The 24,295-nt window shown below is 39.7% G+C and overlaps 1 protein-coding gene across 1 annotated transcript in view; it reads right to left on the bottom strand.

The window, feature by feature from the left end:
• map3k3 (mitogen-activated protein kinase kinase kinase 3) overlaps positions 1-24,295 on the bottom strand; it is a 126,579-nt gene that overhangs the window by 84,119 nt on the left and 18,165 nt on the right. Inside the window, exons 2-5 of the mRNA XM_048560874.2 lie at positions 19,367-19,446; positions 13,416-13,537; positions 13,264-13,304; positions 1,204-1,303 (exon numbers count right to left, since the gene is read on the bottom strand). Of these exons, the coding sequence (XP_048416831.1) occupies positions 1,204-1,303; positions 13,264-13,304; positions 13,416-13,537; positions 19,367-19,370 (267 nt within the window). The 5' untranslated portion in view covers positions 19,371-19,446. The remainder of the gene's footprint in view (positions 1-1,203; positions 1,304-13,263; positions 13,305-13,415; positions 13,538-19,366; positions 19,447-24,295) is intronic.

Below are 24,295 nucleotides of genomic sequence, written 5' to 3'. Positions count from 1 at the left end.
GTTGCAGGATTCATCATTGGACTTCTTATTGACAGTAAGTCCAGTAATGTACAGCTGCCCTGGAATCAAGAACTGCAAGGAGAAATATAGGTTAAGCATCTGACACACAAAAGTAGATCTCAAAATTTAAGAAAATGCTGTGAAGAAACAGCGTGCAGCTCATAAGGAGGAGATCAGGAAGGATGGAGATGAATATACAGGAAACCTTTTGAGTTGTGGTGGATTTGCCAAGGTAGGAAGGAGTAGGCTTCAAGTGTGATCTGGAAGGTTTGTGGAGGTGAGTCAATACAGAATTATGAGGTGAATAATAGCTAAAGGCCAGTAGAGGAGTTGAAAATAGGTGACTCTGGGTGAAGTTCCACAGGGTGTCATGGACAACTTTGACCAAAGTGTGGCAAACACTTCCAGCTGGTTGCAAACTAGACTGAAAGGACTCCAGGGGAATAGGCGATGAACTTAAAGTCATGTAATAATATCGTATTCAAGACTGTCAAAGAAAGCTCAGCGTAAGAAAGGGACCTTGGTGTGGGCATGTTAAAGTATCAAAGATTTCTTTTCTATAGGTGGGGGGTGTGTGGTGGGAAATGAATGAATAATGGCAACTTCAAAGAATGGGAATAACTCATGAAGAAAGGGGCAATGTAATGACTGCCTAGATGGCAAAATTTCAATTGAAAGGTGGCTGAGAGAGCAAATAGCCTAGTTCATTGCACAGGGCTTCCAAATGAGATTGCTAAATTGAAATTTGCAATAATGAGGTTCAAAGCAGTGATTGCTGCCAAGGAGCTCGTACTGAGTAAAGGCAGATTGTACATATTTTCAACCTGTGGGCGCAGCCGACATGACTAAACCTCAAGATTTCTGCAACAGTAAAAGTCATAGGACTTACAATCTTTCAAAAAGAAACAATGAAATGATTCATAGTACTCCCTATTCTATACCCCTCCTCCTACAGGCACATCCACTCCCTGCTTTTACAATTCTCATTGAGGGGTCACAGTTTTGCAGCATTGAAATGGGAACCCTAATGGGAGAAAGTTTGGAAACTCCCATCATAACAAAAATGATTCTTATGAGTTCTCAGGCAAAAGGCACAAAGTTCCAGAAGGTAGAGAGTGCAGGGGAAGTGGTAACTTCAAAAGAGAGCCAAGCAGACAGTCTAAATTCCCCAAATAAAATCAGTTCAAAGTCTTGAACACTTACCTCATTGTTAGTGTAATTTAAATCCATTAGCTGCCCAAACACAGTCTTGACTTTCTGGTGCAGATCCTCATACTTAACTGGACGGCTAAACTGTATGATTCTGATAACATGGACAAAAGAATACACAAATCAACACAGGTCAACACACATTCAGGAGACAGTAAGGACTGCAGATGTTGGAAGTTACAGTCAATAAATGTGGAGCTGGAAAAGCACAGCAGGTCAGATTGCATCTCAGGATCAGGGGAGTCAATGTTTTGGGCCAAAACCTGAAACATTGACTTCCCTGTTCTGCAGATGTTGTCTGACCTGCTGTGCTTTTCCACCTCCACACTCAAACACATTTAGTTTGTTTTATGTTCAGCATTAATAGGCAGCTATGAGGCATGGTCTATGAATTACATTCCCTCCAGTGTGGAAACAGGTCCTTCGGCCCAACAAGTCCACACCGCCCCTTGAAGCATCCCACCCTGACCCATCTCCTATAACCCATACACCCCTGAACACTACAGGCAACTTAGCATGGCCGATTCATGTAGCTTGCACATCTATGAACTGTGAGAAGAAACCGTAGCACCCGGAGGAAACCCACACAGACACGGGGAGAATGTGCAAACTCCGCACAGGCAGTTGCCCGAGGCTGGAATCGAACCCGGGTTCCTGGCGCTGTGAGGCTGCGGTGCTAACCACTGAGCCATTGTGCTACCCAAATTCTATTGGGACTAGGTGGAGAGGTTCCATTCTGCAATCGTGCTCACAACCACTTTGTGACTTGAACAACACTAAATTATCCAAAAGGGCAGCCTTCTCTTCTACTTTTCTTAATATGCTTATTTCAAAATACGTACTCATTGTTAACAAAAACAACTGAAATTGCACAAAAAAAAAATCAGAAGTAACACCCAACAGGTACCCACTCAGTTTTGGACACGTCTCAATATCTGTTTCACCATTCAGGAGCGAAACAAAAGTGAAATGGATTGGGAGAAGACAGAAACTTAAACAGAGCTATGAGGTGATAACATATTTTGGAACACTTGAAAAGAAAGGGAGAAACTACAAATTCTGTTATTTTAAAGTCAGACCAGTCCTAAATAGCTTTTAATATTTATTGAAAACGTCAGTCATTACTTGTAACTTCACACTGTAAGAGTCTTCCATACCTAAACAACCCACATATCCACTACAGTGGGGTTCAACGATCATGACTAATCATCAGTTGTAGGCTACACTAATGGGTAGCAGGTTTCATGTTCTGAGTGATTTTGCACAGGTAAGGACCGACAACTCTACTAGGATATTCTTTACCATCATTATTTCAGTCAGTGATGGAAAAATTTACAAAGTTTTCTTTAGGAGACAGAGCAGTTATTGCCACTGCAAAGGAAGGAAGACTTGTAAAATATTAAAAAAATGCAAGGAAATAAAATGCTGTTGAAGTCAATTACAAAGGACAACACTGTCGGGTGCAAGAGTCGAAAACAAGGGAGCGTCACATACTGCTATGTCAAAAAGCTGATCACTGATGGACTTGGAATGACTTAAGCCAGCAGGCAGACCAACTTTACAACCTAACATCTGGCTTGTAAATAATGCCAGTCTGCTTCTTTTCACAATATTAGAACAATCAGACAATTAATTTCCTACAGAAATTTAAAATGACAAATTAACAGAAAATGTAGAATATGCACATCAGTTAATTTTTCAAATAACAGGTGAAAGTTACAGAGGAACCTACACCAGAAATGGAATTGTCAGGAAACAAAACACACACAGGAGGAGGACTGCCGAAGATGAGAGGTATGTTCATGATAATGTTTAATTAGCAGAGTGCTCCATCTCGTACAGAGTGAGCCCCAAGTCTCATACCACTCACATCATTGCACACTCTTTAGCATCCTTCTAATCCTGGGGTAAAAATGTTTAGCCTGAAGCATCCGAGCTGTTTCTGTTGTAAACGTGAGCTTTCTATTTAAATGTAGTGGAACTGCTTCTTAACCCCTACCTCAAAGTAAGAGGTGAATGAAAATCCCAAATGTTAGCAGTCAAAATACAAAAAAAAATGCAATCCACTTTCTGAAGAGGTGTACACAAGAGGCCCATCAACGAGGCACATTTCCAGAAATGCCTGCTGTTGAGGGTCATCATTTCAGCTACTGTGAACAAAACAGGAGCTTAAATGGATGGCTCAAAGATTTTTTTGTGGGAAGAAGATGGTGCTGCGATATTCTTTGCTGAGTTTTCAGTGTTAGAAATTCATTTGAACTGCACTGAACAAGAGAACAGATTAGAATAGCATTCATTCTGTGTAGAAACAGGCCATTTGGTCCAACTAGTTTACACCAACTCACTCCCCTACCATGTAACCATACATTTCTCATGGCCAAACCACCTAATCTACACACCCTTGACACTATGGACAATTAGCACGACCAATCCACCCAACCTGAGAGTCTTTGAACAGTAGTAAGAAGCCAGGGCACCTGGCAGAAGCCCACAGAGACATGGACAGAACGTGCAAACTCCACACAGAGAGTGGCCTGAGGGTGGAATTGAACCCACTTCCCTGGTGCTGTGAGGCAGTTGTGCTAACCACTGAGCCGCCCCTAGCTAATTGAATAACGAGAGGGAATTAAATTATACAGAGGAGATATAAGAGGGTTCTGGAGACAGGATACTTATGCTTACCATGCAAAAAGGTATGACAGATTATTTATGTAATTGTATTCACATTGTTAGGGAACTTGATTGGTTAGATGTGGAGAGGTTGTTATCCCTTGAGGGAACATCTAGGACCAAATGGCATAATCCCAAGGTTGGGGATTATCAGATGAACTATGATCTCATTGAATGGTCCATCGAGCTTACACTGCCAAACAGCCTGTTTCTGCTCCCATATCTTAAGGTCTAGCTTCCCATAGATCCATCCTCATCCTGAATTTCTTTCCATTTCTGGTGATAACATCGTCATACTTCTGGTGGAAGTCCCCGAGAGGTAATTTGCTATTACATAAGCTCAAGCAGAACAAAGTATGGAAAAAGGGGTACAGTGAAAGAACTTAGGGGGAAAAGGTAGAGCAATAGGGTTAACCATTCCTTTACTTTAAGATTATCTATAGAGCATATGTGGAAACAGCTATGCCCAAGTGAGATCAGAACACATGGAGCAGAAGCTTGGCTCTAAAACATTTGAGAAATATGTCCTCCCCTACCTTCTCTCCCTTACAGTTATTTTGAGTAAACAATGCTATGTTCACTCACCTGAGAACAGACTTGAACTTGCTACACTAGCTCAATCTAATTATATTCTCAGCAGCACTTGCAAATCCTAAAACTTTGTTCCCTTCCCTATTCCAAAGTGACTGAAGCCACCTGTTAACTATCTATCATTGTGCTTGAAATTAACCACAAAAATCACTACCTGCATTTATATAATTGCACCTTTAATATAATAGAACATCTGGGCCATTGGTGCTCAAGCATGTGCAAAAGGCTGAAATTGGAAGGGGTGTTGTACAACATTAAAGAGATAGGGAAAGACAAAGCAATTTGGTGGTTGGAGACAGAAATCAGAACACAGGGATCAGAATTTTATAATCTGAAGCATCACTGGGACGGGAGATAATGTAGGTCAGTGAATTGAAATGTGTTGGATGAACGCAACATGGACAGGAATTTAAACTTTCAGATCTGTATGGTTCACTGGCACCCACATAGCTTAACTTATGGGCCAGATTTTCTATACAAAACTCATGTATAAAATAGCACAAACATTACAATTTTTATTTCTTTTCCTCTCCTAGCAATTTGCTTTTGAGGTTTCAAATGGTAATTAAGTCTTTGTACGAATATGCAATTAACTCACATAACTGCTTTTAGCATGCAGCATTAAAAATTAGGGAACAACTACGTGCAGGGTTGTTGACTTGCTCGCCTAGCTGGCTTGGTCTCGTTCATTTCTTCCATTTCTGGATGTTAAAAGTTTAGTGTATAACCAACGGAGAGTTCCAAACCTCAGTATACAGAAAAGTAACCCATACTTATCAAATCCTCAATGAACAAGAATAAGCCAGCTCGACGAGCAAGTCAACAACCTCACCCACAACCTGAGCTACAGATATTTGTCAATGACTAAATGCTTTAGAATGACCCCTAAACTGCTACATACAGATCAGGGGCTACTCTATGCCGAACTTTATTTTCAAGTTTTTTTTATTATTATGCTCCTGAGTCCCAGTCACTTCCATCTACCTTACATTTCTGTGGTCAGGTACTGGCAACTGTACACAAACCACAGCGCCTTTTCACAATAACTGCAGCAATCAAGACTTGTCTTCCAAATTCAGTGCACAGTTAACAGCCACAGCTGTTATCTATTCATTTATTTCTCCTTTTTTTCTCTAAATGATCTGGTCAGTGCCACAATTACATATAAAGCCATTGAGAAAAAGTTAGGTTGTTTTCTGACCAAGGTATTTGAGAGACTTGGCACATAATCACATTGAATCAAGTCCCTGAAAAACTGCAAACTAAACATTCCTTCACATGAAAACATTTGAAGCATCAGTCTACATGTTATAACAATACTCTGTAATTCAGTATGAAGTTAAGAAATATTGTAATAAAGTATATACAACTTTTAATCACGACACTTGAGTACTCAAATCAGGTTATACGTATTTTGTTTATTACAAAACGACCAAGGTATCTGACTTAAATGTTAATTCCATCCCTCAGTTCTAAAGACATTCAGCTTCTTGATGAGTATGTATCCACAGCCACTGGCTGCTTGCTTGCTAGCCATCCCACTGATAGGGTCTAAAGCCATGAGGGGCATTGTAGGCAAGCTCAAAATCATGTTTTTCCAACAGTCAAACACATAACAACATTTATGCTCCGGCTCAGAATGTGTTCAGCTAAGTTGTAACAATCCCCAAATACTTTCATGGCTGAAGTCAACCTACTTATCAGACAAAATCAAACCTCGTATTTTCTTGCCTGTACGACAGTACTCATGGTGCTTTATTTACTTTTAACAATTGTCAAATGGTTTAAAATGTGCAATGTAACAATACCAACTAGTAGAGTGCTGGAACAATATAAGCAAACATAGAAAAAAAATGGATGGAGGTGAGAAGGGCACTTAGCATTAAATCTGCCTGAAACTTGCAGATATTCCAGAGCATACAGTGTTGCAGGCTAACATTCCACAGTCCAGGGCTGTGAGCTAAGGGACACACTAAAGCTTCAACAGTCATCATTAAAGCGCAATGGGTAACAGCCGCTGTCTAAGGCTCTTCAGTTATGTCATGCCAAGCGGCTGGTAATTTATAAAACCCCTCGGACTGTATGCTTGTGACTGAATATATATTAAATGAGATAGATTAGATTAGATTCCCTACAGCATGGAAACAGGCCCTTCGGCCCAACAAGTCCACACCGCCCCTTGAAGCATCCCACTCAGACCAATCCCCCTATAACCCACACAGCCCCGAAGACTACGGGCAATTTAGCATGGCCGATCCACCTAGCCTGCACATTGCGATACAACTGGATTGAGGCAAAATGCAAATTGCTCAAGGAAGGGATAACAAAGCTATAATTTCTGCAATGCCCATTTGGAAAGTTTTGAAGTGTACTTTTAGATAGTGAATGAATAAAGAAACTTCTCACTAAAATAACACAGCAATGTACATTACCCGGGCATTGATCTTTCTACACCCAGATAGTAAAACATCACTGATTGTAGTGAATCCTGCTAATATGCTTAAGATGAGCACTGTAAAGTACATTTATAGACAGGGCTTCAATTCACATCAATATTGTTGTTGCATTACAGAAGTTAAATTGGGAGGTTTGAAGGCAAGTGGAAGGCAGGAGTCATTAGCGTCTTCAGCAATCCTGTCTTAAAAGTCTGTCACTCTTTTGAAAATTTCCTGCTCTAGTATAACATGCCAAAAGTGATGCTGAAAGATGCTGAATCCTTGAAGGATGAGGAGAACAGACTGGTTATAATTCTGGAACAGCCAAAAATGTTTCAGATAGATGACCTTTCATTAAAACTGATGAATCGGAAACATTAATTTTGTTTCTCTCTCCACAGGTGTTGCCTTACCAGGTGAGCATTTCCCACTTATTATTTCACATTTCTCGCATCTGCAATACTATGTTTTTGATTTCATTCTACTGCCGCAGATACATCAATCCCTTTGTTCTGAGTTTCTTGTTGTAAGAAAAGCCTGAATCTTTGGGTACCAAGAATCATGACAGAATTATGAATGAAGTAGGTTATAAAGCCTAGAGTTCATCCACTCTCACTGATGTGGTTTCCCAATCCCTCATTACAAAATATTATTTACTATTGTTTAGCAATTGACAGATTTTGCCGAATTCCGTTTATGACTGAACTGCCTCTTCAGTATCAACTGCTGGAACTAGTTTACTATGGTCTTCAAATTTAACCATTTTTCACTGAATTTGAATACAAGTTACTGGAATGAATTAGAAACAATGTCAATCAAGCAAAATCCTTACTTACTGTAATTCCAGCTAGTCTGCAAAGACTGGGTGTGAAACAGTCTCTTAAGATTCTTAATCTTGTCAATGCTGAAATTCACTAACTCCTGCCTTGATTTACCACAAAATGACAGAAGTGTAACAGCGCAGAAGGAAACCATTCAATCTATTGTGTTTGTAAAGGCTCTTTAAATGAGCACTATTGTTAACCAAGAGTTATCTCCTTCTCCTTATACCTTTGTATATTATTTTTATCGGGCATTGCTTTGAATTGAGGGGTGAAAGATATAGGACAGATGTCAGAGGTAGTTTCTTTACTCAGAGAGTAGTAAGGGAATGGAACGTTTTGCCTGCAACGGTGGTAGATTTGCCAACTTTAGGTACATTTAAGTTGTCATTGTATAAGCATATGGACGTACATGGAATAGTGTAGGTTAGATGGGCTTCAGATCGGTATGACAGGTTGGCACAACATCGAGGGCCGAAGGGCCTGTACTGTGCTGTAATGTTCTATGTTCTATAAATACCCTCAACTTACCCTGCCTCCATTACACTTCCAAGCAGTACATTACATACCTGAATTATTTTGTGTGAAAATGCTGTTAATCCTTTATCAAGATTTTCAAAATTACAATGACATTAGCCAAATCAAATATAAATAATAAAGACAGACCATTCAGCCCAAATGTTCAGTTCTGATTAAGAGTCATATTGGATTCAAAACATTAACGTTGTTTCTCTCTCCACAGATGTTGTCTGACTTGCTCCTCCTTAACTTTGGTTTTATTTCAGATCTCCAGCATCCACAATACTTTGCTTTTAACTAGTCTGCACTGGTATTTATCTTCAACAAAAGCAGTAGTCCTAATTTTTGGGACCCTTTGCTCTCTTTGCTTCAACTGCGAATGTAACCTAAACAAGCCTGCAGTTGAGTCATCATCATAATGGACTCAAAAACTTAGCTATTTCTCTCACTATAGATGCTGCTGGACCTGTTTAGTTTCTCCAGCATTTGGTTTCAATACTAGCTTATGTTGATAAGGTTCTGTGGACATTCACTAATTCAGGTAGTGTATTGCACAAATTCAAACCTTTCGGTTGGAAAAAAAGAGACTTTTTTCTTCCTCTCTGTTCTGTCCTAAATTTGTTACATTTAATTTTATATCTGGGTCAAATTGTTCTAAACCCCTTGACTAGTTTCAATCAACTATGACTCATTTCTTCATAATTTGAAACAGCTCTTTAAAAAAAATCACTATTTTCTCTGCTATTCCAACAAACTTGGCCTCAATTCTTCACGTCTTCATGAGTGCCAGCATCTTGGGAGATTAAAAGCTGAACACTGTTGACATAGGTAATTGCAAGGAATAACAAAAAGCTGTAAATATTCACCTGCTCTGTGGATGCAGAAACAGTCAATGCTTTGACTAGAATATGACTCTCTTCAGAACTGTATTATCTATTGCACTTCAATTAAACTGTGCTGTTTGTTTTCTGTTGACTAACTGTTTAATAGTAGGGAGTTCAAAATTACATTTCTAGATGTAGTTTTGCATGATTTTCCATTACATCTCAACTTTTATCTTCTGTACCTCTTGCCATAAAAGCCAGTGTGGAATTAGCATTTAATGACCTTTACGACTTTGATACTTTAACTGTCTTGCTGCTAAGGACTCTCAAATTCCTTTTCCCTTCCACATCATATAGCTTTCCCTAAAGCATTACCACTACTTTGACATTTTTTAAAATCAAAATATACCATTTCACTTTTATTGACAAATTCCACTTGTTACTTCTCAATATGCTAGTACCTTCCTTACACCTCAAACTGATTTAGTGCTGTTTGGTAATTCGGACACCATTTTCTTTTGACTTGTATCACGACCACCTTAAACATTCACAACTTCAATCACCATTTACATGTTCCATCCACAAGACACACTTGCGATTCACAAAGTCTTCTCTGACAGCATCTTCTAAATCCACAAACCACATCAGCCAAAAGACAAGGGTGGTAGACATATAAAAACACCATCACGCGCCCTCCAAGCCAAACCCCCATCTGACTTTGAAACATATTACCATTCTTTCACGGTTGCTTATTAAAGATCTGGATCTCCCTTCCAAACCCATGAACAAAAGTTATTCAGGCTCACCAACGCCAAGGCCATTATGGACCGAAAGAAATGTTGGTCTTGCCAGCAATAGTGAAACCCCATGTATCAACAAATAAGATGTGAAGCGATTATCAACTTACACATGCAGTGCTATTGCTGCTGTGTCGCTATGTTCTCACCTCTCTCCTGTCTTTTTCTCAGTACAATCTTGCCTTGGCATGTTTTCCCTCTCTATATTGCAGTTAATTCTATATACTTTGAAAGTGAATTTAAAGTTAAGGTTAAGTTTACCCCTGCATCATTAAATCTCAAATCTATCCTTACTGAGTCAGAATACTAAACAAGGAACAGATTCACAGCACACACTAAATACAGTTTCCTATCTTGTTGAAGAAAACTGTAAACTAAGGATTAAGATTAATGACAAAAAAAATAATTTCCAGCATGTACACAATACCAGTCTGGGGTCAGTACACCTAGCAACAGATCTCCTTTTTGGCAAATATCAGTTAAGAAGTTTCAACTGCAGATAAGAAATTCCACAATTAGCTTTGTCTGATCTTGCTGGAAATGTCCATAAACATCAACTCCCAGAAATGGGCTGAAAAATTGATTTGGAAAAGAACACTGGGTCCTAAATGCTGGCACCTCTTGTAAAGTTTTCAAAGGTTTACAGGTAAACTATATGGTCCTATTACTTATAAAGAGCTGCAATGGACCTTTTCAGTCCAGGCCTTAAATGACATTTGCAAACAAGTTTGTTTATTTGAAAGCAGTCTATCAATAAATGTGGAAGACTTGGGATAAGAGATTAGGACCATAACATTTTCCCTTGGGACGTGTCAGAATTTTCATCCCTCTACGCAGTATCATTGAGAGGGTCCCAGGCAGAATCCAGGATACATAGGCTAGAAAGCAAATTGGGATAATCTTTCAGAAAAGAAAGTAAAAATGAGCAGCAGTTGGAATTGAAACATCTGCTCAACTTTACAAATTCACCCAGAGCAAGGGAAACAGGCTAAAAAGGAAACAAATGGAAATGAAAATATTGACAAAAGGCCAGAAATAAAAAGTCAGCCAAGTGTCTCTTTTCTATAGAAATTCAGCCCCATATAAAAAGTGTCCAAGTCAAAACCAATTAGAAGTCCATGTCACTGGACAGTACCTTTTTGTCCTATGTGGAGAATGTATGCTTTCCTCATTGGGCTTAGATACAGATTGACACAGCTAAACCATGGGAGCCTCCAATTCTGTGCAAGGATGTTACTAGAGATAACTTTAAACAATGCATGTGGATTAATGTGCAACGTCAGTATGTTTCCCAATTGCCTGTCTATCTGGTGCCCCATGAATAAATCTTCAGTCAATCAAGCTCATTCATGGAAACTCAGTCAGTTTTAGTGCCTGGGGTACTGTGCATCTTTCTGGTTCAAGTATTGGCTTTTTTTTTGAAACTATGGAGAGGATTGAATAGATTGCAAGCCTTCCAGAGAATAAAGGTGAATTTTCAAATACAGCATCAAATGGCAATATACTTGCAGGGAACCGATGCCTTGCAGATATACCATTTGGTCTTTTGTCCGGATAAAAGGAATGGAGTGAAAATTGCTCCATAATTGCACAGGCTGTGCTGCTGCTTCTGGAATTTTCCCACAAAAGGGGAGGGTAAATATTCCCAGTGATAAAATTAACAGTCAACAGTAACAGGGCGACATATTCCACCATCATTAACGCCTAAGCAATCATAGATGCAAAGAACACACTTGTACTTCTAATGTCCAGCAATATTAAGACAAAGATGCAGGCTGTAGAGGTGGTTTAAAATCAAGATGCTTATTATCCTTGTTGTTAATCACATTAAGTGAAATGGCATTTTTTTAAAAAAAGTCATTCATTTTCTTCAGTAAACATTGATGAGTACCGATGCAGGCACCATAGTAAATAACCTTGAACCCACCCCCTCTTCACCTTGCAAGGAAGGTGGCCCAACTGGACTAAAAACAGCACCAAAACCATCTAGCAAACGTGAAATCTGCATTGCCACTCAAGCAATGATATCACAACAGATCAGGAAATCCTGGCCTCACTTCCAAAATTAGGTACTAGGCTGACTGCTCCAAAATTCCAACAAAAAATCATAAGACACAGGGGAAATAGGCTATACATTCCCTAAAGCCATTCAATATGATCATGGCTCATCTGATCTCAGCCTCAGTTCTATTTGCTTACCTATTCCACAAAGCTTTTGAATCAGTCTGTCTCAGACTTGAATATACTAATGATTCAGTCTCCAGAGTTCTCTAGAGAACTCCCTCAGAAAAATTCTTCATCTCCATTTTAATTGGTCAATGTCTTATTTTTGTCCCAGAGTTCTAGATCACATACACGAGAAACAATCTCTCAACATTTACCTTGTCAAGCCTTAATGGCTCAGAAAGTTCATCACTAGTTCTTCTTCTGAGTGAACCTAATCTGAGCTACCTCCAATGTGTACATCTCTTTTTAAACAAGGAGGCCAAAACTACATGCCGCACCCTAGATAACAAAGTATGAAGCTGGATGAACACAGCAGACCAAGCAGCATCTCAGGAGCACAAAAGCTGACGTTTCGGGCCTAGACCCTTCATCAGAGAGGCCTGCTGTGTTCATCCAGCTTCACACTTTGTTATCTTGGATTCTCTAGTATCTGCAGTTCCCATTATCTCATGCCGCACCCTAGGTTAGATTTTACCAACATTCTGTATGCCTGTAGCATGCCTTATCTACTTTTGGACTCTGTTCCCTCTTATATTAAAGACCAGCATCCTGTTTGTCTTCTTAATTATTCCTAATTAACTTGAGCTTGCAAGTTAAATTTTGTACACCAAGATCCCTTGGACCACAGCATTGTTTAATTCCTCTCCATTTAAACGTTACTTTGCCTTTGTATTCTTCCTGCTAAAGTGAACAATTGCACTTTTTTCCCCACGTTATATTCCTTGTGACAAATATATGCTCACTCACTCAAGCTTTCTATATCCAGTTGCACATAACAAGGTGTAGAGCTGGATGAATACAGCAGGCCATGCAGCATCAGAGGAGCAGGAAAGCTGATGTTTCAGGCCTGGACCTGTCTAGGCCCAAAACGTCAGCTTTCCTGCTCGGCCTGCTGTGTTCATCCAGCTCTACATCTGGTTATCTCAGATTATCCAGCATCTGCAGTTCTTATTATCTCTATATCCACTTGCAGATTGTTTGAATCCTGCTCAACAACGTGCAATTAGCAGAAAATAGCAATCTAATCTCAGTAACACACAGTTACAAGATCAACAAGGTGAAGTCATTGCTGCAGAATTGCACAAAAAATCAGTTATTTATAATCAAAGAAAAATTTCAATTTTTTGTAAACATTACTCGCAGTTATCAATGACATTATGACATCACGTACCTTCTTTCACCATTATGTTCAAACTTTATTCGGACATCATTCTGCAACAACATGGAAATTTTTGCATTAATGAGGTGCAATTTTGCGAAGTTCACAAAGATGATACTCAATGTCAAACCTTTAACAAATGACTCATTTCAATGAGCTCTCACCTGCTTGCTGGTGCGGACACTGGCTTTACTCTTCACGCTGTCATAGCCACTCATTCGGCTCCTTCGTCCCATTTGCAGGGCAACCAGGTCCTTCATAATGGACTTTAAAGCTTCCTGCTCATCTGAGAAATTATAAGTGAAATCCACGTTAATGTAATCCAGAGGGTGAATGGTTACAGTTACCCTAGACCAAAAAAAAATCAATACACCATGTCCGTTGTTAAGCTACCTAAACCATATCATTACCCAGCATTTTTCCCACAGCCCTACAAATACTCCCATTATAAATATATCATGTGTTGTTTTGAAAATTAGTAGTGAATTTTCTTCTATTATCTACTTAGGCAAAGAATTCCTGATCACCATTACTCACTGAACAAAAAAAAAATTTTCTTTTGCAGTTGCCTTAGATGATATTCACAAGATACCAACTCACTTGGCAATGGAAACAGTTTTTTCAAAGCTCTTCATAATTTTGAACATCTCAAATTTCTCATTAACCTTCCCAGCTCTAAGGACAGAAATCTAAGCTCCTCTAATCTTAGCTCATAACTTTGATCTTTCCAACAATGTAGGAAATCTCTTTATACCTTCTATATGGTCTGAAACTCTATGAAATATGGCACCCAAATTTCAGATGTTTTAAACACTTTGGTAAATGCAGGATTTTACAGCAAGGAAAAATGGGCTACTTTGCCTAACAAATCATATCATTTTTGCTTCATTCAAGCATCCTCCTACAAAATATTTCACTTTGTACCTTTCACTTCAACATAAATCAGAGCAAAATGCACATTAAACACAAATTAAGTAAAAAGGCAAATGTCACTAAGTAATTGATACAAAAATATATCCACAAGCATCTACATTATTCCTCACATACATATGGCATCAAACAGAGTTCTAAATTTGTCTACCTTAGCCTCTGGTACCAAGGATCTCTCAATTTTCCACTAAAATGATTTATCCCTCCCTCACGTCCATTCACTGCCAGCCATATTTCATTAGAGATCCTAGAAATATTTTTTATGTGACCTGCTTACTCCTGCAAAACCTCCTTAGCTACATTGATTAGTTTCATTGTTGCAGATTTTCCAGAGATTTCTTTATCTTATGCCTTAAATAAACCATTACATAATTTGATAGATAGTAGGAACTGCAGATGCTGGAGAATCTGAGATAACAAGGTGTAGAGCTGGATGAACACAGCAGTCCAAGCAGCAGAGGAGCAGGAAGGCTGACATTTCGGGCCGAGAACCTTCTTCAGAAAAAAAAGGGTCTAGGCCCGAAACGTCAGCCTTCCTGCTCCTCTGATGCTGTTTGGTCTGCTGTGCTCATCCAGCTCTACACCCTGTTATCTCTATGTAACATAGAGTTTGTTCAGCTCTGGAAAACAAAACTGAAGCAACAGCAGCAAAACCATCCTATTCACAATTATTGCCTTAACCAGGTCTTTAGCTTTCTTTTCCATTTAACCGTATCGCACAATACTTGGACATACAACTTCTCGGTTCTCACTTCTGCTGTTCTTTAAAGCGGCTTGTTTGTTGATCCTACTTCCCAGTCAAGGATCACCTGGACCACCATTTTGCATTATCCCAGAAAATTACATCTGATTTGAATCCTTCAAAGTCCACAGAATCCCTACAGCGTGGAAGTAGGACATTCAGCCCATCAAATCTGCACTTACCCTCCTAAGAGTATCCCACCCAGAACCATCCCCTACCCTATCCCGCCCCAAGACACTATGGGCAATTTAGCATAGCCAAACCAACTAACCTGCAATCTTTGGACTGTGAGAGGAAAGTCAGAGCACCCGCAGGAAACCCACGTACACATGGGGAGAACGCGTAAATTCCACACAGACAGTCGCCCAAGGCTGGAATTGTACCTGGGTCCCTGGAGATGTGAGGCAGCAGTGCTAGCTGGTGAGCCACTGTGCCACCCTAAAAACTGGCTAGTATATTCAAGGGGCTGACATTTTTTTCCTCACGAGTTGAGATTTCATAGAATCCTTGCATTGTGAAAGCAGGCCATTTGGCCCATCGCATTCACACCAACCCTCCAAAGAGGGTCTCACTCATTCCCCGGAACCCTGCATGGCTAATCCACCTAATGTGCATGTCCTTGAACACTACAAAAAAAAACTTAGAATATCTGATCCATACATTCTTAGAACAATCGCAGATTCCAGAGACACTGAATTACTGATTTTCCCTAGTGTACTACTTCCAGTCCAAGGGTTGTCACAACATATTTGTCCCATCTTCCCTTAAAATACACCTATGCTAATTCCTACGAGGCGCAATGGTTGAGACATTCCACATTCTCATCTCTGAATTGAGAGGTTTCTCTAAAATTTTGTATTAGGTTCAGAGATTGGATTGTTTTAGACTATAAAACGTAGGACATGATAGCCTCGTGGTATTATCACTGGACTATTAGTGCAGAGATGCAGACAACGTTCTGGGGATCTGGGTTCAAATTCCGCCCTGGCAGATGGTGGAATTTGAATTCCATAAATATCTGGAAGTAAGAGCCTAATGATGACCATAAATCCATTGCCAATTGTCAGGAAAAACCTGTGTGGTTCACTAATGTCCTTTAGGGAAGAAAATTGCCATCCTTATCTGGTCTGGCCTACATGTGACTCCAAACCCACAACAATGTGGTTGACTCTTAACTGCCTCCTGGGCAATTAGGGATGGGCAGTAAATGCTGCCTAGCCAGCAATACCCTCGTCCCACAAATGAATAAAAAAAGCAGAAGTAGGTCATTCAGCCCAATGAGTCTCTGCCACTTTGAGATCATGATTTTCAAATAATCCTCAACTCAACTTTCCTGCCTTTCCTTACAACACATCTCCCTTACTGATGAAAAATCTGCCTATCTCAGCCTTGAAGATTTCTAATGACAACTTTTAGCAGGAAAGAATCTAGAGATTCATTAAGGTCAGAGAAAAAAGAATCAAATCTTAAATAGGCAACTCCTTAATCTAACATAGTGCCCTCAGGACTTCGATTTCCACCTTGGGGAAAACAACTTCGCCACATCTACCCTTCATCAAATACTATTAGAACTGTGTGAGAATCTTCAATAACATATCCACTTATTCTATGATACCTAATTTTGGATTCCCATACAAATGGTAATATTTTCTGTACATTTATCTTAAGAAACCTTTTCACAATTTAAGACTTCCATCAGGCCACCTGGCAGTCTTCTCAAATTCAGAAAAAGCACCAAGCTGTTCAAACTTTTCTTGCTGTACATAGCACACTTCATAACATTGATGCAGCAGAACTCAATTTTTTGCAGCAGCACAAGGATGATGTTAAAATGATTCTGGCTGTCAATGCAAATAGATACAGCATCATCTGAACGCTTCAGTTCAGCAGAATGCCATTCTGAAAACGCACATGGAACTGCTCAACCCAATGCATAAAATCATAACATGACAACCTAGGTCCATTACAGCAACAATACATAATCACTAAGAGTACTACTTCTGTCCTCTGTTCAGTCAGTTTTAGCAATGTTGCTTCTTAAAAGAATTACTCTAGGAACCTGTATAAGATGGGCTGAATAGCAAACAGGTTACACTTATAAACTTTGAAGCTGAAGACCAAATGTTTACTGAGTTTGGTGGAAGAATGTAGAGAGAACTCAACGTTCTAATTACCATGCACTGAGCATGTACTTTTGATAAAGCCTAAATAGCAGTTAATATTCATTCAGCAGTAATGTGTAAAAGACAGAAATTAAAATAAACTTTTTATCATAGGAAAGAGAACAGTCCCAGGCCCCCTGATCATTTTGTTTTAGGCTGGCTATAGCTTTTGAAGTAACTTGCATGTGTCAGCATACATAGAACAGCTGAGCTTCCATCTGCCAGGATGTGCCATTGTTTGAATCTTCCAGTCCTGCCACCTCACTAGTCTGTTACTTAGCTGAGATCTCACACTGTCATACCTCCATATCAAGTGGCCCAAGATGAGATCACTATCTACAGCTGTAACAGAAATCTGCACTTTCGAGGATGAGATGATAGGAGCAGTGAGTGAACTGGTATGGTTTAAGCACTACACACAGGGTGTTCAAAGATTTGTGTTAAATATCAAAATTATGACAGAAAAAATAGCACTTGATCAGTATATTTTCTAAGGCATAGTGAAAAGGTTCAAAGACAGCATTTCAGCAGAAAACTCCTAAATAACAAAGAGGAGCATTTCAGTACTAGCATGATAGTAAACTATACATTGTGCTGTTAACAAGTGGTCTATGGAAACAGACCCATAGGAGAATTTCACATGACAGCGATGTGGAAGTGGAGGATGAATGAGTCACTGTGTAGCTGTCTGAAACCCAGATTCATCTATTCAATTAATTAACTTGCAATGGCCTGCTTGCTCTGAAGCCTGAAGGATTTGTATTGGGGCACATTTATTAACGATTTGGTGATCAAATCCCCACTGATTTTTTAAAAAATATTTACTCTACCACATTTACTTCTTCAATTACTGACTAGCAAAATTAACTGCCAGCTTCCTCTAGCATCACCCTGTCTGTTGGGCTGCATGTCCAAAATGTATGTTGCTTCCTTTCTTAAAAGATTATAGTTGACCACACTTGTCAAAACATTTATGGGCACAGTTGAAAGATGTAACTTCAGCCAAGAACAGTACTATCTCTGATTGAAAGACTGAAAATTGGAAACAAAAACAGAAATTGTTGAAAAAACTCAGAGGGTCTGGCAGCATCTGAGGACAGAAATCAGAGTTAATATTTTGGGTCCAGTGTCCATTCCTTTGGAAAATGGGCATGGCTGAGGCAACAGAATTGCAAGAAAATGCAATAAACAGGAATTGTGGCTCAGCATTAAAATGACAAAAATTCAAAACGTTGACCCATCCACAGCTTTCTTGGATACTTAGAAGATATTTTGTGCAATTAAATACTGGGAAATCCAAAGTGATTGGTCACCTGACTATCTCAAACATTTCAGCATCAAATTGTGTTTTCGAGTAAAAGGTGCTTTGGAAATACAAGTTTTTTCCAGGTTATTTGTCAACAAATCACTAGCGCTCTGTCAATCAGCCACTAACACTTTGAAAGGATTAGGGAGAGATCAATTAGTGCTCTTGTTAAAGAAACGATTTGGAGTTTGAAAGAGGAACATGCAATGTAAAAGTAAGGTCAAATACTTCCTATGGGGTATATGACTTGACAATAGTTTAAATAGTTTCATGCTGCCAGCGGTGCTATATTCAGTCCAACATAATAAGTCAAAAGGCCATTCTGAGGAAGGGTCACTGGACTGGAAACATTAACTTTGACTTTTTTTTTCTTCACAGATGCTGCCAGACTTGCTAATCTTTTCCAGCAACTTTTATTTTTTTCACGATAGGTCAAAATGTATTTTAAGAACACAGTTCTTCATCCCCTTTGATATCACCACCACATAACCATTTTATAACATATTTATAAGCTCTTTAAGTGAATCAAGAGAAGATTGGTAAGGTAAAGAACAAGTTATCTGCCAGAGTAATCCTATATAGATCAGTTGTGTTTGAACTGCATCTTATTAAGTTGACGAGCCTCTACAACTGGTTTTAAAATAAAATCACAGAAGCATTCCATTCCCAAACATTACCTCAGGTCCTCAGGTCAAAAAAGGGAAAGTGTAGTCATGAGAATTAAGTCTAATGATCCAGATAGTTTTCTGACACTCACCAACTCCTGTGACACAGGAATAAAGATCATTTGTATACGAGTAAGCACTTTTTCTTTTAAGAAGTGGCTCTACAGTTAGGTGCTCCTTTCGAAACATGCTACACAAAATGCTAAAGCATCCTAGCAGGATGAGCCAATCTCCTGATGGTATCATTCCTAGATGTAAATTAAAAAGTCTATCGAGGAGTTGAATTATTTCCGGAAGACAGTTCACTTACCCATGTTTGAAGCAGGCAATGTTGCAAAATCAGTTTAAGTCAGGGCAGATTTTCCTCTGCTGAACAGTCAACTATGGCAACTATAAAGAGAGCAGACAAAACATTCAGCTAAACAAACAGCAATTCTACATTTCAAAACACTAACAAAGTTTGTTTCAATTGATTAATATAGCTACAGCAATTAACTTAGTTTATTTGGACATAATCTCCCAAAATTTAACAACCCATCAGAAGAAGTAGCACACTTCTGGATTTACTGGGTCCTTTGCATGCTTTTTGCCATCCTTATTGACAGCTATTGTCAAAATGCAAAATCCAGACTAGTCAGTTTCTAGCTATATCTGGGGACTGTCCAAGTAATGCATGCAAAACACTAACAAAGTAAATCAGCAAACAATAAACAACAAAATACAGCTTAGCTCAGTTATTTATTATACCATGTTAACAAAACTGACAACTTCATCCTTTGGAATGCATTTGTTGGTCCACTGTTACAACCTCCAGAAACACCTTCATGTTTCCATTGGTTACCGTTTAGAAGTAACCTACTTAGCAGTAAGTTCCACCAACAAGCTGAGACTTTATTAAAAACTGAAGAGAGTTTGCTGCATTCAACAGCTCATTAAAATGCGTGTCATGAAAAGAAATGAACATGGCATTCTGGTGATACCCCCAAAAAGGCTTTGAACCCTTAGATAAACTGTATAGTGTGAACAAAACTGCAATGTATTTTGCACAGGACCAATATATCTGGAATCATTGCTCCACAGGAGCCAGGCTCCACCAACTAATCTGCACAGGTAGGTTGCGCAAAGTTGACCCAATTTTACTTTTGCTCATAGTTCATCCAACTTGTCATCCAGGGAGATGAGGAAGCAAGGGTTCTATAGGCTTGTGTGCTGCAACATATTCAAATGTACAGAAACAATCACTCTATGTCAATCAGAGAGAGAGACAGAGACAAAAGGATGGATCACAGTAAGCCAGAGAGAAGAAAAAGGCTGAGAGAGGGGACAAGTAAATGAAAATAGGTTAGCTATGCTGAAAGTAGCTCATATAATGACAGTGCCTGAGTGTGGGGGTAGATAAAGGACATGGAAGGTGGTGTTCAGGGTCTAAAATAATGGAACTCAATAGCAATTCCTGAAGGGCTCTCAAGTGAATGATGAGATGCTGATATTCCAACTTGCACGGAGTCTCAGTAGAACACTGTAGCATGCTTGAGGCATGCTGGCCTAGGAACATGCAAGTGTGTGAAGTGGCTGGAAACTGGAAGCTCAAGGTCATTTTTATGGAGTGGACATAGTCTAGCAACTGTCTTTGTGGTAGTCTGTTCAAACTAGCCACAACATAAAATTATCTTATGGTAGGCATTGCTTTATAAACCACAAAAGGTTCTTTGACGTGACAAATGTCCAAATACAACCAGCAAAAATGTACCGATGTGCAGCAGATTCGGGTTCAGTGTGAGCAAAGACAAAGAAGGTCTTTGTGTGAAACTTTGTGACAGGATTTACATAATAATAGCATTAACAATTTATAGTGAAATATAAATACTTCTATGCTAGTTCAATTACGTGGAGCAATTAAGATTTTAATTGCACACAAACATGCAGCTTCCCTCTGTTTACCTTCTATTACCCCAAGAAGAAACAGGCACTTGTAATGCAGGGATGGTGTCCCTACCTGTGAGCTAGAAAACCTCAAATCCCAACTGCTCCAGATGTGCATAATAACATCCATGAACACCTCATTTTCCACTCGGGGATCCTACAGCCCTTCAGACTCAATATTGAGTTCAATAATTTCAGGGCTTAACCTCTCCCATGTCCCAGCCCTCTACCCCACACACCAGGCCTTGTTACCACATAGCTTGCCACCACACATCCCCTGTTGTTAGTCACTAACAGTCCCCATTAACAACTGTTCACCCTCCTAGCCTGATCATTAGCAACTCCTTCATCTGTCCAATTCTCTGTCTCTCTCTCTCTCTGGCCTCTATCCTATTGTTTACTTCCTACCCCGCCCACCTCCTCACTTTCTGCAATATTAACTGACGTTTTCCCAGCCACCATCAGTTCTGAGGAAGGGTCACCTGAGCCGAAACGTTAACTCTGCTTTCTCCTTCACAGATACTGCCAGACATGTGAGCTTTTCCAGCAACTTTGTTTTTGTTCCTGATTTACAGCAGCCACAGTTCTTTTAGCTTTTAACATCTACGAACAGGTTGGTTAGAAAATATCTTACCTCCAACACTAAATAAGCTCTTGTGGTGCAATGGGAATGCTCCTACCTATAGATCAGCAGAAGCGGGCTCAAGGTGTACTCCAGAGGTGTGTCTAACATCTCTGAATAAGTTGATTTCATGTTGTTAATGCACGTAATACACAACAATGTCTCTACCAACAACAGAACATGGCTTTGCTAGATTAGGCACATGTGAAGAAAAGCAAAGGAATATGGAGGCACTTCTCAAACTACTTTCCAATCTGACATTTTATAAAATCTTCCATTTTAACTCTAAAGCAATTTTTCAAGGTAATTTTGCGATAGGCAACAAATTGTGATTTTAATAGCAACACCCACATTCCATGACCAAATACATCGAAAGAAAACTAAAATTTCATGCGACCTAGGATGACAGCAAAAACAAAGCAGTAATAAAGCAAAATATATTAATATTCACATATCACACAATATCTCAAATACATAACGTGCATTTTAAAATACTTGCAAAATTATTTAAATACACCTGTAGGTTTCGGACAAATTCTCCATGTACCCTGGTGACAGATGACACAGTGAAATCCCAGTACACCCAAACACCCGCACTGAAATCAACCCCTCATTACCCCAACACAAAAAAAACCTTCTTCCCAACACACCACCTCACTCTCAGGAGTCCCTCTTTAACACTAGCAGCTCTTCTACCCAAAACTTTCCCCTTTCGTTCACTCACCAGACCCATCCCCAACCAGACTTCACAGCCCTATTCCCAGTTTATTCAGCAAATCTTATTCTCAACATCCAACTCCTCCTGCATGCCAAACCTTATGTATATTAGGGGCAAGGGAATAACTAGGGAAAAAATAGGGACCAAAATGTCAGTCTGTGTGTGGAGCCAGAAGACACAACTGAGTTTTTAAGTGAGAATTTGCATTTGTATTCACTATAGAGAAAAACCATGTAGGTTTAGAGATAAGGAAGGGGGACTTATATACTTGAACAAATTAGCATTGAGAAAAAAAAGAGATATTAACAGGCTGGTAACTGGATATATCATTTGACCCAGAAGAGATGTATCCCAGGCTGTTGTGGGAGGCAAGGGAAGATATCATACAGGCTCTGACATTAATTTTCAAATTCCTTCTGGCCATAGAAGGTGACAGAGGATTGGAATACAGTGCACACAATGTGGTATCATTATTCAAGAAGCGTGGTATGGATGAGAAGTGATCTCATCAAAACATATAGGAACCTTAAGGGGTTTGACAGGTTAAATGCAGAGGGTGCTCCCCCTCAGGGGAGAGTCCAGGACCAGAGGGCATAGTCTCAGAATAATGGGTGCCAATTTAAGGCTGAGATAAGGAGGAAGTTCTCCTCTCAGAGGGTTGAGTCTCTTTGGAACTCCTCTCCACAGCAAGCTACGGGCTAAGAGTCCTTGTGCAAATTTCAGGCCGAGATAAATTTGTTCCTCATCAGTAGAGGGTTACGAGGAAAAGGCAGGAAAGCAGATGTGAGGTATGTCAGATCAGCCAAGACCCTATTGAATGGCAGAGCAGGCTCGAGGTGCCACATGGTCTCCTCCTCTTCCTATTTATTTTTATGGTCTTATGGATTATCTAGGAAACAACACGTCAGTAAGTCTAACATCCATGGTAAGGGAACAGATGTCCGAGGCAGGTTCTTTAGTCAGAGAGTGGTAAGGGCATGGAACGCCCTGCCTGCCAACATAGTGAACTCAGCCACATTAGGGGCATTTAAACGGTCCTTGGATAAGCATATGGATAATGATGGGATAGTGTAGAGGGAGGGGTTTAGATTGATTCACAGGTCGGCGCAACATCAATGGCCGAAGGGCCTGTTCTGCGCTGTATTGTTCTATGTTCTAAAACTTTTGAGGGACAGAATTAATCTCCACTTGGGCTAAGGTTAATCAATGATAATCAGCACAAATTCATCAGGGAGGATCATGTCTAAAAATGTGAATTTTGAGTGATGCTGATGGGGTGCATAGATGTTGACATAGTCCACATGGACTTCTGCAAGGCTTCTGATGTGGTCTCGCATGATAGACTGATTAAGAAACTAAGGGTCTGTGGGATCCAGGGTAATTTGAAAACCTGGACTCAAAATTGGCTTCGTACCAGAAAGCAGACAGTCCAAGGGTATTTTTGTGACTGAAAGTCTGAGTCCAGTGGTGTACCACAAGATTCAGTGCTGGGACTGTTGCTACTCTTTTGTGCACATTAATGATCTAGACACAAAAGTAGGAGATATAATCACTAAGTTTGCAAGCGGTATGAAATTGATTCTGGTGGATCTGTATTAAATGTTAGTTAAGCCACAGGTGGAGGACCATGCATGGTTCTGGTCACCACAGTATAGGAATAACGTGCCTGCAGTAAAGATTTACCAGGATGTTGCCTGGACTTGAATGATTCAGCTATGAAGAGACGCTAGATAGGCTGGGCGTGCTTTTGTTTAATACAAAGGAGGCTGACATGAGGTTGGGTGGGGGAGATCTGATTGAGGTGTACGAAATTTTCAGGACCATAGACAAGGCAGAGAGGGAAGCACTTTACGTAACACAGGGTCAATTATCAAGGGCACACTTTTAAAGCAGGAAATTTATATGGAATTTGAGGACTTAATTTCACCCAGATGGTTGTACCTGGGCCTCACTGTGTAAAGAGCGGTAGAGGTGGA

Source organism: Stegostoma tigrinum, chromosome 31, assembly GCF_030684315.1.
Source record: "Stegostoma tigrinum isolate sSteTig4 chromosome 31, sSteTig4.hap1, whole genome shotgun sequence".
NCBI classification, from domain to species: domain Eukaryota; kingdom Metazoa; phylum Chordata; class Chondrichthyes; order Orectolobiformes; family Stegostomatidae; genus Stegostoma; species Stegostoma tigrinum.
This window is presented reverse-complemented; position numbering and strand designations above follow the sequence as displayed.